We start from the raw sequence: 12,186 nt of genomic DNA, 5'->3' as shown, positions 1-12,186 counted from the left end.
TGATTTTTCTCTGCGTGTAGATAGTCACTAGATAGATGGTCTAAAACAGTAAAGACCATAAACATGTAACTCTGAATTTTAGACTATTGGAGCAAGCTGAGCAAGAAAATAGAAGTCTGTATAGGATACTCCTATTGATTTGTTTTCTTTTTGGAAAGGTCAGAGAACATGTCCACAGCGGTAAAACAGCCCAATTAATATCTGTCTACGCAATAGCAGCCAGTGATAATCTCATGCAGCTTTTCGTGTATTGACAGGTGGGATTGATGCTGCAGGAGGACAGGTGCAGCACAAAAGGCAGATGTTGGGCAGCGGACTTTATCCACAGTTTCTACCAGCTCTCAGTGGAGGCGAAGTGTTGCTTCTCAGCTGCTTTTCCTCTGAGGGTGGGATACTGTTTGACTTTTAGTTTGTTTTAAATGTCATCTTTTAATTATATTTTGGATAATGATAAAGAGAGAAGCAATGCGTTTGTGAGAGCACATCCTAAAAGGCTCGGCAGCTCTTTTATCTGCTGCCGAAAACAACTCCCACTAGAAAGAAGGTTTCATTAATTGTCATTACTTGGGAATTATGGAATTAGAACAGCTCACGTTTCTTTTATCATTCATATATTTAAGTGACAGTGGCATTACTTACTCTAAATTAAATTCCTTTCATGGTTAAGATATTATGACAGTGTGACAAGAAATAGAGCACTATTAACTTTTATTTTGGAGAGTCATTTTTCTAACAGATATGAAGGCACACTTTTTCAGACTGCGAGGCGGGACGTATTATTCCTTGGTTCTGTAACAGAAAGGAATAGATAAGTACATCCAGCTTAATACTTCAGGAGTTTTAGGGATGGATTAGTGTGTTTAAAAGTCACCTAAGCGGTGTTCACGTCCTCCACACTAAGAAGGAAGAGAACATTCTTCCACGGTGCTTCCCTCTGGCAGCCGGGGGCTGGGCTGGGTTACTCTCTCCAGCTGGAGCTGGCCCTATACGTCTGCGTTTCATGGTCAGTGGCATCTGTGGGCAGGACTGTGTTGGCTGCCATCCAAAGGCCTGTCCCCAAGGCCGCATCGTTCCTGTCATTGGGGCTCCGGGGGTTACACTTTCCATTTCTGCTCCTTTCTTCCTGAAAAACCTCTCAATTCTAGTTCACGTTTTGCTGTGGCCCAGTTTTGATAACTCTTGTTAATAAGAAACCTTAACGATACATTTGAAGTAGGTAAAAGCGTATTCCGACACTAATAATTCCATATAGGGTTTGACAAGTATTCCTCAAATACCTATTATGGACGTGGGTCACCTTATGAAAATTGGTGTACGAAGAATCCCCATTTAGTTGAAAGTGTTTATAATTAATGACCATCTTAGTGCACTTAAAATGTGATTTGGTTAAAAAAAAAAGTCTCACATACAAATTTTGGGAATATATTGTTACCTGAAGTGCTGTATGCAATTCAAGCAGTTAAAAACAAAATACAACAAACAATCAGACAAAAGCAACTGCTCTCTCAAAAATGGACAATGGCCAAAGCTAGTAAACTGTTAGGAAGGCCAACTTTTGTTCGCTGCAAACCTTTATTTGCAATGTGCTGCACAACAGTACTTAATTCTTCTGAGTTCTAGGACCTTAGATTGAAATGTGAGAGAAAGGGGTAAAGGATAAAACTACTATATTTTGGCGGCAAGTCAAAAGGAGGTATACGAGGTGGGAGATGAGTTCTCAGTTGATTATACTCAAGTCAATATATTTATTTATTTATTTAGTTGCGGCACGCGAACTCTTAGTTGCAGCATGTGGGATCTAGTTCCCTGACCAGGGATTGAACCCGGGCCCCCTGCACTGGGAGCGTGGAGTCTTAGCCACTGGACCGCCAGGGAAGTCCCAAGTCAATATGTTTAATTTTTAACTCTTAATAAGTGCTAAGCAAGGCATGACCATTGCCTTTACATTTTCAAAACGTTCTGAATTACCCTGTACTATTGTCAACTTGGTCAACTCAACTCCATTTCATGTTTCTGCCTCCATATGTTTGTTTTTATTTTTCCCCCTTGTTGGAAGGATACAGATTTTTAGGACATAGTTCCCTAAGGGAAACTGGAGACATTATAAGGAGAATTCTGACTGGATAAGACCACTGGGGATTGTTTCATGTACTATTGATTAGTATATGCACCAGAAATTGCTGTCTCCTTTATTAAGAAAACCAAAGTCTAGGACCCAGAAAGGAAAGGGGAATGTTCCAAAGGGAGTGTTTTAAGATGGGCGTTAAAGGTTTTATTAGAGAATGTTGATTAGGATGCAGCCCAGCTCAGACCGTGTGAAGGACCACTGTTTTCAAGGCTTGTAGAATCCGATCACAGTCTGTTCCATTCCATGGAAAGGTTCTTTTCAAAGAGGTCCGCCTTTGGATCGTGTGAAGGACTTATTGACAGAAGCGTGTGGCACCAAGGATATATACAACTAGAGAAGTTTCAGGTGGGAGATTGATCTCTGGGCACAGCTCAGAAAGTCAGTCATCCAGTGACAAGTCTCCGAGGAAACAGTTCAAGGATTGTAGCTGGAAAGCAGGGGATCAAGTACTAAGTCCACGGTGGGAAGAGAAGAAATCAGAATTCACGTAGCTGCGCTGGCCTCTCTAGGCCTGCCTGTGGCTGTGCAGTGTCGCGCCGGGATACTGTGGGCCTTTTGTCCCTGGGTGGCTGTCGTTGTAACTAACGGTCCAGGGAAGCGGAGGCGTTTGTCCGACACCGCTGCTAAACACTGGCGCCGTCAGCTCCCTCTGCAGCTCTGTGTGTGTATTGGTCGGGTGCAGGGTGAAAGGCACGCTTGGAGACATGAAACCCCACCTTCAGAAAAGCCTGTTGATAGATTTAAACAGCTATGTATGCAAATCATTTTACTAGCTCTCATGGAATAATGACAGAGTCCATCAGGAAACTGGCAATAACAAAGCAGAAAGTACACAGACACAAGTGGAACTTTCTGATGTTTTGAAATACTTGGAACAGAGCCTCCTCTCTAAGTTAATGTTTGAACATGAATCTGGGGGGAACATTCGCTGGATGTATACTTGAAGTGAAAAAGACAACAGAAACATAGATTTGGGTCCCAGTATCTGTGTGATCTGGCTTAAATGGTATTTACTTTTGAAACATCGCTAATAATACCAGTCTGACATCCCCCATAGGGTCATTGTGAGGCTCAAAATCAAGGTAATATAGGTGAAGTGCTTTGTAATTGGTTAAGTTCTATAAAATATGAATGTTAATTGCTAGGTTGTTTCAGTGTTTCTTTTCACAGTTATTTTGGGAAAGTGTCAGTTCATTGAGCCAAAGAATTCCTAGAAATCAGCCCCTATTGACAGGGAAGTACTTAATATAAAAAAAAGTGTGTTCCAATATGTAATAGTTTAAAATTTTAATTTGACCTTTGGCTTTGCAACAAAACAATCTATGAGAGGGAACCTCAGGGTGCAGGGTTCGGTCACTGGGGAAGACAATAAGCTGCAAGGAAGGAAGTTTGGAGCAGAGGCAGCTCAGATCCTAGGCCATGGGAGCTGCCGCCCTGCGTGGAAGAAGCTCGGTGACAGTGACGGAGGCAGGGTGAGGGGACAGAACATTCAGTTTTCCCGTCATTCCTTTCTTTTATGTTCCAATTCTCTCCTTTCCGAGAAGTCTTTTCCGAAATGGTGTCTCTCATGTCACCTCATAATATGATGGATAAACTCTCTGACAGATAAAAGATTAAAGAAAGTCACTGCCTGTGTTGAAAACTTCATTTTAAGTATGAAATTCTTCCTAATACAACCCATGTAAATGCAGCCAATAAACTAAAAAGTGGAAGAATCTCTAAACCTTGCCTTCCTGCCATTCACTCATTTCCTCACAATGCCTGAGCCCTTGTACGTGCTGGACCCTGGTCCAGCCCCTCCAGATGTGTCAAAGAGGGAAACCAGCCCGGTCCTGGCCCTGTGGATCAGGTGCTACCGGCAGAGTCTGACAGTAAACAGTAAACAAAATACACATGAAAAGTTGTGGGGTCTAAGAGATGATATTCCCTGAAGAAAACAGCAGAGTAAGGGGATTAGTTGCTGAAAATCTTTCTAAGAAGGTCAGCCTACATATAAAACCAAAATAACGTGAGATAAGAGTCCAGAGATGGGAAAGTTTAAAAACAAGAAGAGGAGAAGGAGGAGAGAAAACCTAAGTGCCTCCCATCTGGAATATTCTGTTTAACTGAGGTGCTTCTTTACAGTCAGTGTTATGCCCCAGAGACTAGTTTCCTGGAACCCTCCAGTACCAGAGTGTAGAAAAAAATGCTGCCTTAAAACCCGGTCAGCCCAGGAGCACCCGGCAACAAGTTACAGCTGAGGATTGCCAAAGACCTGAAAGTTAGACCTGTCTGGGATGACAGTACCTTTAAGTGTCTAGTTATTTATGGCTCTCTTTCTTCCATAAAGAATTTGAAGTGCCGTATAAAAGTGTGTACAATAGGATAAAATAAGTAGTTCAGATAATCAGGACAAAGAGGATATAAGGATAAGAAAATAAAACTGGGACAAGAGTCACACAGAGAGACGTACCGTTGTAGAGGTGACCTTGTAAGGATGGCTTTAAGCGTCCATGGGGCCAAAGTAAGGAGTGGATTAGGATCAGTTATGTAAGTCGCAATATCCTTAAACTGAAAACAGTCCAGTTGTTCACGAGCAGGAAGCTTTTCCTGTTCCCATTTTCTTAGATCAGCTTATTTCATGAAGACTCGTAAGAAGACTAAGTGACCTAGTGACCGGCATTCTTGACAAGGAGTTCCTGGCACCCTAAGAACGTAATAGGCCGATAGCTCGACGCAGGGGCTGCAATTCAGAAGAAGCAGATCTAGATGGGACCAAAACAGAGTGTTTCAAAAACAAAATTTGGTGCAGCTCAGCAAATAGACGCCCTTTCCTACAGCCCTTCCTGGTAATTGATTGTCACAAGCAGGCTTTTCAGTAAGAATGATTGTGAGAATCAAAGGTTGTGGGCAGTGGCAGGAAGCTGGAGGCCAGCTGTTCCCTGCTCCTCATGAAGGTTTAGTCCTTGAGCTTCGACACACAAGGTGGTTGGGTTTTCAGGTGCTGATGGGATGGCCCCTTGCTGGCCTGAGCCTGGCGTCCTCTCAGGCCTGTCCTCACTGGCAGCCAGGTGGGACTGAGGCCCCGAGTCATACACGCCATGGATTATTGTATATTGTGATCTTCCTAAATTCATGTATTTGTTACCTGTCAAGTGTGTTCCCGAGGAATTTTTATGTAAACAATCATACCATCTACAAATAAAGACAGTGTTACTCTTTCCTTTCCAATCTATTAAGCTGTTGTTATTTCCTCTTTACCTTTTTTTTCACTAGCTGGGAACTCAGACAGAAATAGGAATAGCAAGAGTAGACATCCTTCTCTTCAACCTGACCCTGAGGGCAAAGCAACCAGCCTTTCACCATTGAGTATAATATTAGCTGTTGGTTTTTTATTGTGTCTTTTATTAGATTGAAGAAGTCCCCTGTGTTCCTCATTTGCTGAGAGTTTTTATAATGAATGGATGTTGAATTTTGCCAGTTGCTTTTTCTGCATCTATTGAGATGATCATGTTTTCTTTTTTAAGCAGCTTATTAAATGAATTACACTGATTGGTTTTCATATGTTGAGCTAACCTTGCATTCCTGGGATAAATCCAGTCGTGATATAATGTCCTTTTGTGTATTGCTGGGTTCCATTTGTTAACGTTCTGTTATAGTTTTTTGTTTTTCTCTGTTCATGCTGCACATGGAATCCTCCTGAATCTGCCTCACTCACCTGCCTGCCTCGAGGCTAGGATGACGGGGTTCACCTGGGACTGTCCGTTGGAGTGCCTCGCGTGGCCTCTGCGTGTGACTGCTGCTCGGAGCTCGGCGGCTGGCTTCTAAGAGAGGGTGTTCTGGAGGGAGATTCCTGGGAGGGAGTGTCTGGAGAGCGGCCATTCCAAGCAACCAGGCACTAGCTGGGTGGCTTTTTCTAACGTAACCTTGGAAGTCACGTAGCATCGCTTCCCTCACACCCTGTGGGCTGAAGCAGTCACAGCCCACTGGGGTTCCAGGGGAGGATATGCAGGAGCTTGTGGTCATTTCCTGAAACCCCACAGATAATGACACTGATTTTCCAGGCTTGGAAATGTATTGGCTGTCATAGAAATAAAGAGGTCAATTCAGCTTGTAATCCGTGTTCCCTAGTCACATGATTTTCTTGAAAGTCTGGCACCACTGTGTCAGGGGGGGTATAACTTCTCAAAAATAAACAGAAAAGAAATTACTGTGTTTTATCTAGCCATGAAAGTTTTTATCTGAAATATTTCTTCTCACGCTTTATAGAAAAGGCACGTGGTATAAAGTCCCCCCATCGTCCTCCACTTGCCCAGTTCTCTCCCACCCCACTCCCCCGAAACAGACAGACAGCTGCTGCTTTTCTTTTATATCCATGACATCCCATAATGGTAATAGTTTTCAAACAACTTTAAAACATGTTTCTGAAACGTCTTTTCAAATAAAAAAATAATAAAGAGAGGTGGAATATTAATGTTGCTTTGTGAGTTAGACTTTTTCCTTAATTATTAAATCTTTTAGATTTTATTATGAAATTTTGAGATAAAACCAAGCATCTAGAGCCCAGTATCTGTAATTGAAAGAGCAGTAGATTTAGGGTATTTGAGTTTATTTCACATCCAGCAGTTTTTAGTGTCTTAGCTTTTGCTCCTTCCATCCGTTACCCTCCCTTTCTTCCTCATCTTCTGAAACTTTCCTAAAGCAAAACAAGAATAACACAGAACCCCTAGAAGTAAGCAAGAAAAAGAGCAACAATCTCATTTTTCAAATGGGTGAAAAATAGAATAGGAAGACATTCACAGAAAAGGAAAATAAAATGACCCTTAAGCAAATGAAAAGCTTACTTAAGATAAACACAAGATAAAAATGCACTGTTACCATTTTTTACTTATCAGATTTTGTTTTTATTTTTTTACGTTACAACCCTCATTTGCACCTGTATTAAATAGTAGTGGCATAGTACATACTCATTTTATCATAGATATTTTTCATAATTTCTTATAGTCTGTCACTTAATCAACATTTATTTGTATAATTATGATTTTTAATGACTACACTAAAATGTACTATAATTTTAAGGCCTTCCCTAATTTGGGGCATTTAGGTTGTTTTCATGTGCTCTAATAAGTTATACAGCTTTGAATATCTTCCTTCATTTATCTTTTTTCTTCTGTTGAATTATTTCCTTAGGATAAATTCCTAATGGAATCATAAGGATAAAGAGTCCGAGCATCGTTATGGATCTTTGTATGTGCTGCTGTATTTTCCAAATTGTTATCAGAATAAACAGTGTGGCCAGCAGTCACCGAGGGCACTGGGACCACACAATGCTTGGTGTTTGGAACCACACTGCCAGGAATGGGCAGTGTCACTTAAAGAGAAAATTATTCTTTTAGGACACAAAAGCGGTGTATCACACTTACATTAATTTTTACATTTTTCATTGCAGCCTTCTTTATGGTTTTCAGGCATCAGTATGACTTACTCTAAAGAGTGTGCCTCACCCTTAGCTCCTCTTCTAGGCAGCTGGCCAGGGGTCACGGGTTGTGCTCCCTCCTTCGTGACCCCGTTGTCTGGGGTTAAGCCCCCCCCATCCCCCCGCCTCGCATGAGAGGTCATCTTACTCAGGACACAGGTGCGCTCCGCACTTGCCCAGCTACCTGCTTTTCTTCCTGCGTGTCTTCCCTCCCGCTACTGCCTCATTCCCTCTCTCTGTACCTTTTCCTTTTGAGATCTCATTTTGGATATTTTTATCCATTCATCTTTTAAACAGATCATCCGAGGAGGCTCACGCTTCTTCCTGGCTTCCGTTGTTGTAGTTTATCCTTGTGGTTTCATTTATAAGCGACAGTGGCGCCAGCCCCTGGCCAGGGGTAGGTCCTCTCCGCCGTGTCTCTCCTGCCTGAAGCTTGCCCGGCCGGTGTTGCCAGAAACCACTCCTAAACCGTCCTCTGCTGCACCTCCATCCCTTTGCCAGTGAAGACGTTCCTTCAGTCTGGAACTTGCCCTCATCTTTCTCCACATTTGGATCAGCATTAGTTTTTTGTGTTGGGTAACAGATTAACCTCATACTTAGTGGCTTAAAGCAACACGCACTTGTTATGTCCCGACCGCCGTGCATCAGGAGTCCGGTGCAGAGGGCCTGGTCCCCTGCCCAGGGTCTCGACAGGCTGAAATCAGGGTGTCACCAGGCCACGTTCTCCTGGAGCTCAGGGTCCTGTCTTCCCTCATTCGGGCTGTTGGGAGAATCCATTTCCTCACGATCGTGGCAGTGAGCTTCGCACTTTCTTGCTGCCGCCAGGGCCTCCCTTGGCTCCTGGAGGCCTCCCTCCAGGCCTGGCCACACCTGGGCCTCCTCTCTTCACGTCAGCTCAGCTCTCCTAAGCCAGCAGGAGACTCTCTGGAGTTTGCTAAGATGGACTCGCATAAAGTAACCTAATCCCAGCAGAGAAACCCTAGGGATTAGGGAGCGGTCCCTAAGGGGTCCCCTCGCAGGGCGTGTGCGTGGGGGTGGGCGTCCTGCTCATCCCTCAGCGTCCGGTCGAAATGACGCTGTCTCGTGAGCTCTTCCCTGTGCTGTGCGTTGCTCCCTTGCCCCCTTCGCACAGCAGTTTGTGTCTTCCGTCTCACTCTGCTTCACGTGAGCAAACCCGAGACTTCATGTGTTGCCATAGGTCTGAACCACACGCTCACCCTCGGAGGGGCTGGTGCCAGGTGTGCAGGTCACCTTGGCGGGCTTGCTCCTTGTGTGTTACCGGGGCAGCTTTTACTAAGAGTCAGAGTGTGTTCTAGTAAACTGAGGGTTCATGGAGGCTGGACACACACTTCCTGAATATCAGTGGTCCACTGTGGCATGTTTTGAACAAACCTGCCCATCTCGTAAGCCACTTGGGGACAGAGCCTGTGTTTTCTCTCCTCTCTGTAACCTGAACATAGAGGCTGAATGTTGGAAAAAGGGCGAGCACAGATTACAGAAAAGTATCTCAGAGGCAGAAACCAGGGCTTAGCGAGCCTGGGATTTAAGCAGAAATGAAAGACAGTATTAGAGAAGTTTGACTCCAGAGTGCCTCGGGGAGGGGAGCGAGGAATGTGGGGAGCACGAAAACTGTGAGATCGGGGTCCCCTTGGGTGTCTCCGCAGCCCCTCCCCCCCAGCACCCTTCTGGTCGGCACTCACCATGGCCCTATCTGGGTGTCAGGAGTGGGATGGACCTGTGGACCCTCATGCTTTTTTTTTTTTTTTTAACTTTTTATTTTATATTGGAGTATTGCCCTCGTGCTTTTTAACCTGTCATCTTGTCTTCTTTCTTCTTTGTAGCTGGTGCTGAAGATCAGATCGGTTGGGCCTTTGGCCTTGGGCTGGAGCGGCTGGCCATGGTCCTCTACGACATCCCCGACATCCGCCTCTTCTGGAGTGAGGATGAGCGCTTCCTGAAGCAGTTCTGCGTGCAGGACATCAACCAGAAGGTGAAGTTCCAGGTAACTGACATGCAAGAATCAAGTAGATGCTAATTGAGGGGGTCACGTGCCCGAAAATAAAATCATTGTATTTAAAGATAGTGTGACTTTGAAAAGAGGTTTTAAATAGAGATTCATAAACACACAGGAGATCATACACCTCCTGAAATTGTATGCTGAAAAAAGAGGATTTATCAAGCCTGTTAGTCTAAGCAGAGGAGAAATTTTGGGCTTTATTAATGGCTATTTTATCATGAAATATCCATCTTTATCACTGATGATACTTTCACAGTTCAGTTTTTTTTTTTTTTTTTTAATTAATTTATTTATTTTTTAATTTATTTTTGGCTGTGTTGGGTCTTCGTTTCTGTGCGAGGGCTTTCTCCAGTTGCGGCGAGCGGGGGCCACTCTTCATCGCGGTGCGCGGGCTTCTTACTGTCGCGGCCTCTCCCGTTGCGGAGCACAGGCTCCAGACGCGCAGGCTCAGTAGTTGTGGCTCACGGGCTTAGTTGCTCCGTGGCATGTGGGATCTTCCCAGACCAGGGCTCGAACCCGTGTCCCCTGCATTGGCAGGCAGATTCTTAACCACTGCGCCACCAGGGAAGCCCAGTTCAGTTTTTTTTGATGCTAATCTAGACACATTGGCTTTCCTGTGATTAGTGTTTGCAATGTATATTTTTTTCATCATTTTATTTTCACTTTCTGTCTTTATATTAAAAACGTGTCTCTTATAAACAGTTGGGTCTTTTTGTAAACCCGTATTTAATTGGAGTGTTGAATATATCTTACACTCAACATAATTACATGGAATGTTCTTGGGTTTAATTTTATTATCTTAGTTCTCACTCATTTTCTCTTTCTGTTCTTTATTTCTTTATTTGGAAATTGAGGTTTTGTGGGTGTGTTTCGGATGGCTTTTGTATTATATTTTATTACCCTATTGCTGTTTAGTTTCACCATTTTTTGTATTATTTTTAAGTGGTTATTCTAGATTACAGTATGTATAATTAATTCATCACACTTTACCATGAGTAACTATTACAACTTCATGAAACATTTAACAACCTTACAATAGTGTAATTCTATTTACTCTGCCTTTTTTTGTATTATTATTGTCATATTTTATTTCTCTGTGTATTATAATCCCGTAATACGTTGCTCTATTTGCTTCAAATAGCCAATTGTTCTTTAAAGAAATTGAAAACTATATTATTTTATATTTTCCTTGATATTTGCCCCACTGATCACCATTGCTTTCTGCCTATCATGATTTTTCTCTGTGTTCATTTTCTTCAAGTCTGAAGAACTTCATTTACCATTTCTCGTAGTGCAGCATGAATTTTCCCAGCTTTTGTTTGGAAATGCCTGTGTTTCACCTTTATTTTTTAGGACTATTTTCCATGAATATAGATGTCTAGGTTGCCAGTGTTTGTGCTTGTATTTTTTTTTTTCTCTTAGCTCTTTAAACATGTCATTTCATTGCCTCTATCTTTTCACTCTGGTTTTTAGCAGGTTGACCTGTGTATGACTTTTCTGTCTGTTCTCTTGCTTGGGACTTCGCTGTGTTGAATTAGTGATTTTCAACCCTCTTTGAAAATTCTCATTTGCTATCTCTTCCAACAATTCTCCTCCTTTCTTTCTTTGCTTTTCAGGCGGTAACTGCATGTATATCAGGCCATTTGGATGTATGCCATAGAACTCTGATGACAGAGGTTTGACTCTTTTTATTTTTTCACTCTGTGCTTCATTTTGGATAGTTTTTCTTGTCTTAGCTTTGGGTTTATGCATCTTCTCTATTGTGTCCAGTTAGCCATTAAGCCCCTCCAATGAGTTAATCATTCCAGATATTGTATTCATCAGTTCTACAATTTCTACTTGCTTCCTTTTTAGAGTTTTTATGACTCTGATGAAATTCCCCATCTTTTCACCCATTTTGTACTTTTCCCTTAAATTCTTTAGTGTATTCGTAGTAGTGATTTTTAAGTCCTTGTCTGTTATTTCCAACCCTTTAGTTCTCTGTTGTTCTCCTTTTAGTCTTCTCTTTCTTCTTAGCTATGGGTCACATTTTTCCTGCTTCTTCACTCGTCCTACTTTTTAAATGGTGGACAGCGCTTTTCCTCGGGAAGCCCTACCCTTTCCCTGGTCAGGCAGCGAAGGTGACGAGCCAGGTCCCTTTGTCGTAAGGAGTAGTCGAACTGGATTTCACGTCTCCTGTCCTCTCTGTGGTGAGACCTGGCCGAGCGGCAGAGTTTGGGGTCTGCGTGTGAGGTTACGTGATCTCTCTCTGCTTTCCGCCCCGCTGCCAGCTTCCTCCAGCACCGATGCTTGCTGAGCAAAAAGGTCAGGAGGGAGACTGGGCTGCAGCGAGGGCTGGCTGTCTCTGCGTTTTCCGATCTGCCAAGAGCCAGGCCTGGCTGGGCAACGTGGGGCTCATCCCTCCTCATTCCAGCGGAGTTTCTTTACCAACCGCAGCTGCCTTCCGCCTACTCGTGCCCAGCGGTGGAAGCTCTGGAATCTAGGGCTCATCTCTGTCTGGAATTCTGTTCGTTCAGACTTGCATCCAGATCTCTTTTGGTATCTTTTATGACAAAAGATTTCTAAATTTATTGTTTTCTCATGCTT

General features: G+C 43.2%; 1 protein-coding gene across 2 annotated transcripts in view; it reads left to right on the top strand.

Annotated features, from left to right (window-relative positions):
- FARS2 (phenylalanyl-tRNA synthetase 2, mitochondrial) overlaps positions 1-12,186 on the top strand; it is a 343,302-nt gene that overhangs the window by 160,961 nt on the left and 170,155 nt on the right. For both annotated transcript variants that reach the window (XM_082344586.1, XM_082344585.1), the window contains one exon: positions 9,425-9,585. In XM_082344586.1, coding sequence (XP_082200712.1) covers positions 9,425-9,585 — 161 coding nt within the window. The remainder of the gene's footprint in view (positions 1-9,424; positions 9,586-12,186) is intronic.

Source organism: Balaenoptera borealis, assembly GCF_965194805.1.
Source record: "Balaenoptera borealis genome assembly, chromosome: 12".
Taxonomy (NCBI): Eukaryota; Metazoa; Chordata; class Mammalia; order Artiodactyla; family Balaenopteridae; genus Balaenoptera; species Balaenoptera borealis.
The sequence above is the reverse complement of the archived record's forward strand: the minus strand, read 5'-3'. Positions and strand labels throughout refer to the sequence as shown.